Raw genomic sequence first — 2,064 nt, forward strand, 5'->3', positions numbered from 1 at the left:
AAAAAAGAAAAAAAAAATTACATTTATACATATATTATATATACATTCATGTTTGTCCAATTTTCTTATATTTCTTTTATATAAATTTTTTTCTTTTGTGTTTATCAAAAGCGTTGTTATATTGTAACCCTTATTTAATATACACTAAAAATAAATAAATAAATACATACATACATATATATATATATTGTTCTCCACTTTTATAAACAATATCTACATTTAAAATGTTATATTCTTTATGTCTCCTATATATAACGATAGCAAAGACGGTTAAAAATAAATGCTTATAATTTAGAAAGAGACACCCATTTATTTTTTTATTTATTTAAAAAAATTAATTTAATATTAAATGAAAAAAATATATCATTATATTTTATTTTTTTAGCTTTCATGTTTCAATTTCAATACTGAATTACAACAGACTAAGTATTTAGTTTTAAAAAGTATATTTATATATTTCCTAAAATACAACAATTTGTTCATATATATATATATATATATATGTGTATTTACTTTTTGTCCTATAGATGCCTATATAAATTGCAAAAACTATAATGGTTACCTATAAACATAAATAACCATACATACAACAATATATATATATATATATATATTATACCTTTACTATATTCATTATGTGTATAAATAAAACAAAATTAGATATGTAATACTTTTGAAAAGTTATAGACAAGAAAAATGAAGATTACAACATAAAACAAGCAGAATTGGTATATTTATAAACCTAAAAAAATATATACAAAAAGAGAAAAATATATATCAAATATATATATATATATATTTATTTATTTATTTATATATTTCTCATATGTAGTATTGTGATGAAGACCCTTTTTGTAATTATTTTTTATATAATCAGAAGAAAAAAGAAATTAGACTATGTTACGATAAAAAAATTACTTTAAAACATCCTAAATATGATGATACGTAAAAGAAGCAAGAAAAAAAAAAAAGAAAACATAATACAAAAGCTTAAATTACTATAATACAATGAATAGAAAAAAATATTACATTTTTGCTTTTTCTTTTTCTTAATAATAATTATGAACAATCTCAACGTTCATACATCATTATTTCCAGATGGGTAACAAGTATAAAGGAAAATGTTTTTGAAAATTTTTCTCCATCACTTATCAATACACAAGGAATTTGTAATAATCAAGTGGACAAAATTTTTTTCAGTTCATTAAATGAGGCAATCCAAAAAGGAAAGGTTATTAAAAAGGGAAAATAATATATATAAAATGAAGATATTTGTTCTATTTTATATTCTTTGAATTTTCCTTTAAAACATAAGGAAATATTATGCTGTTCTTATGTACCATATTAAATTTAAAGAGGAACACATGAATAAACACATATAAATATATAAATATATAAATATATAAATATATATATATATATATATATATATATATATATATATATATAATATTACAAATGTGTAATGTAATTCTTATATTTTATTATTTTGTCTTAGGAAAATAATAAACAATTTTTGATATTGAACTTTCAATCGAAAAATAATGAAGGTTAAAATTTTAAAATAAAGAATAATAAGAATATAAATACATTTATCATTCAAAAAATAAAATATTTACATATATATATATATATGTATATATTTATATTTGCAGATAATATAGAAGGCTATTTTTGTGAGAGCATAGATTATTTTATTAATAGAGAAGGCTATGTAGTTTTTGATTTTATTAAAAGAGAACAACCCCATCAGTCATGTTTAAAAAGTAAAAAGTGTGGATTAAGGGGATCAGTAATATGCAAAAAAAATAAATAAACAATAAATAAAATAAAATTCATAATTATCAATATATCATATTATAATCTATATGTCTATATTCTCTTAAAGGTACAATCAGATGATAGTAAATATGAAGAAAATATAAACCCAGGTGATGTTGTTGTTGCCCACAAATTTTAAAATTCCAAATTTTTTAATTATTTAATATATATATATATATATATATATATATGTGTGTGTAAATACATTTATGTATTAGCTACCTAATTATTTTTTTATTATTT

The 2,064-nt window shown here is 18.3% G+C and overlaps 1 protein-coding gene across 1 annotated transcript; it reads left to right on the forward strand.

Annotated features, from left to right (window-relative positions):
- Positions 1–224: 224 nt before the first annotated feature.
- On the forward strand, positions 225–1,960 carry PRSY57_0009100 (hypothetical protein; the record flags this gene model as incomplete). The annotated part of the gene is made up of 9 exons (XM_020114178.1): positions 225–269; positions 386–442; positions 527–557; positions 682–728; positions 833–945; positions 1,099–1,232; positions 1,500–1,550; positions 1,656–1,795; positions 1,892–1,960. 9 exons carry the CDS (start codon positions 225–227, stop codon positions 1,958–1,960), a joined length of 687 nt encoding a protein of 228 aa, XP_019969819.1.
- Between the last annotated feature and the right edge of the window lie 104 nt (positions 1,961–2,064).

This window comes from Plasmodium reichenowi (assembly GCF_001601855.1).
Source record: "Plasmodium reichenowi strain SY57 chromosome Unknown, whole genome shotgun sequence".
Lineage (NCBI taxonomy): Eukaryota > Apicomplexa > Aconoidasida > Haemosporida > Plasmodiidae > Plasmodium > Plasmodium reichenowi.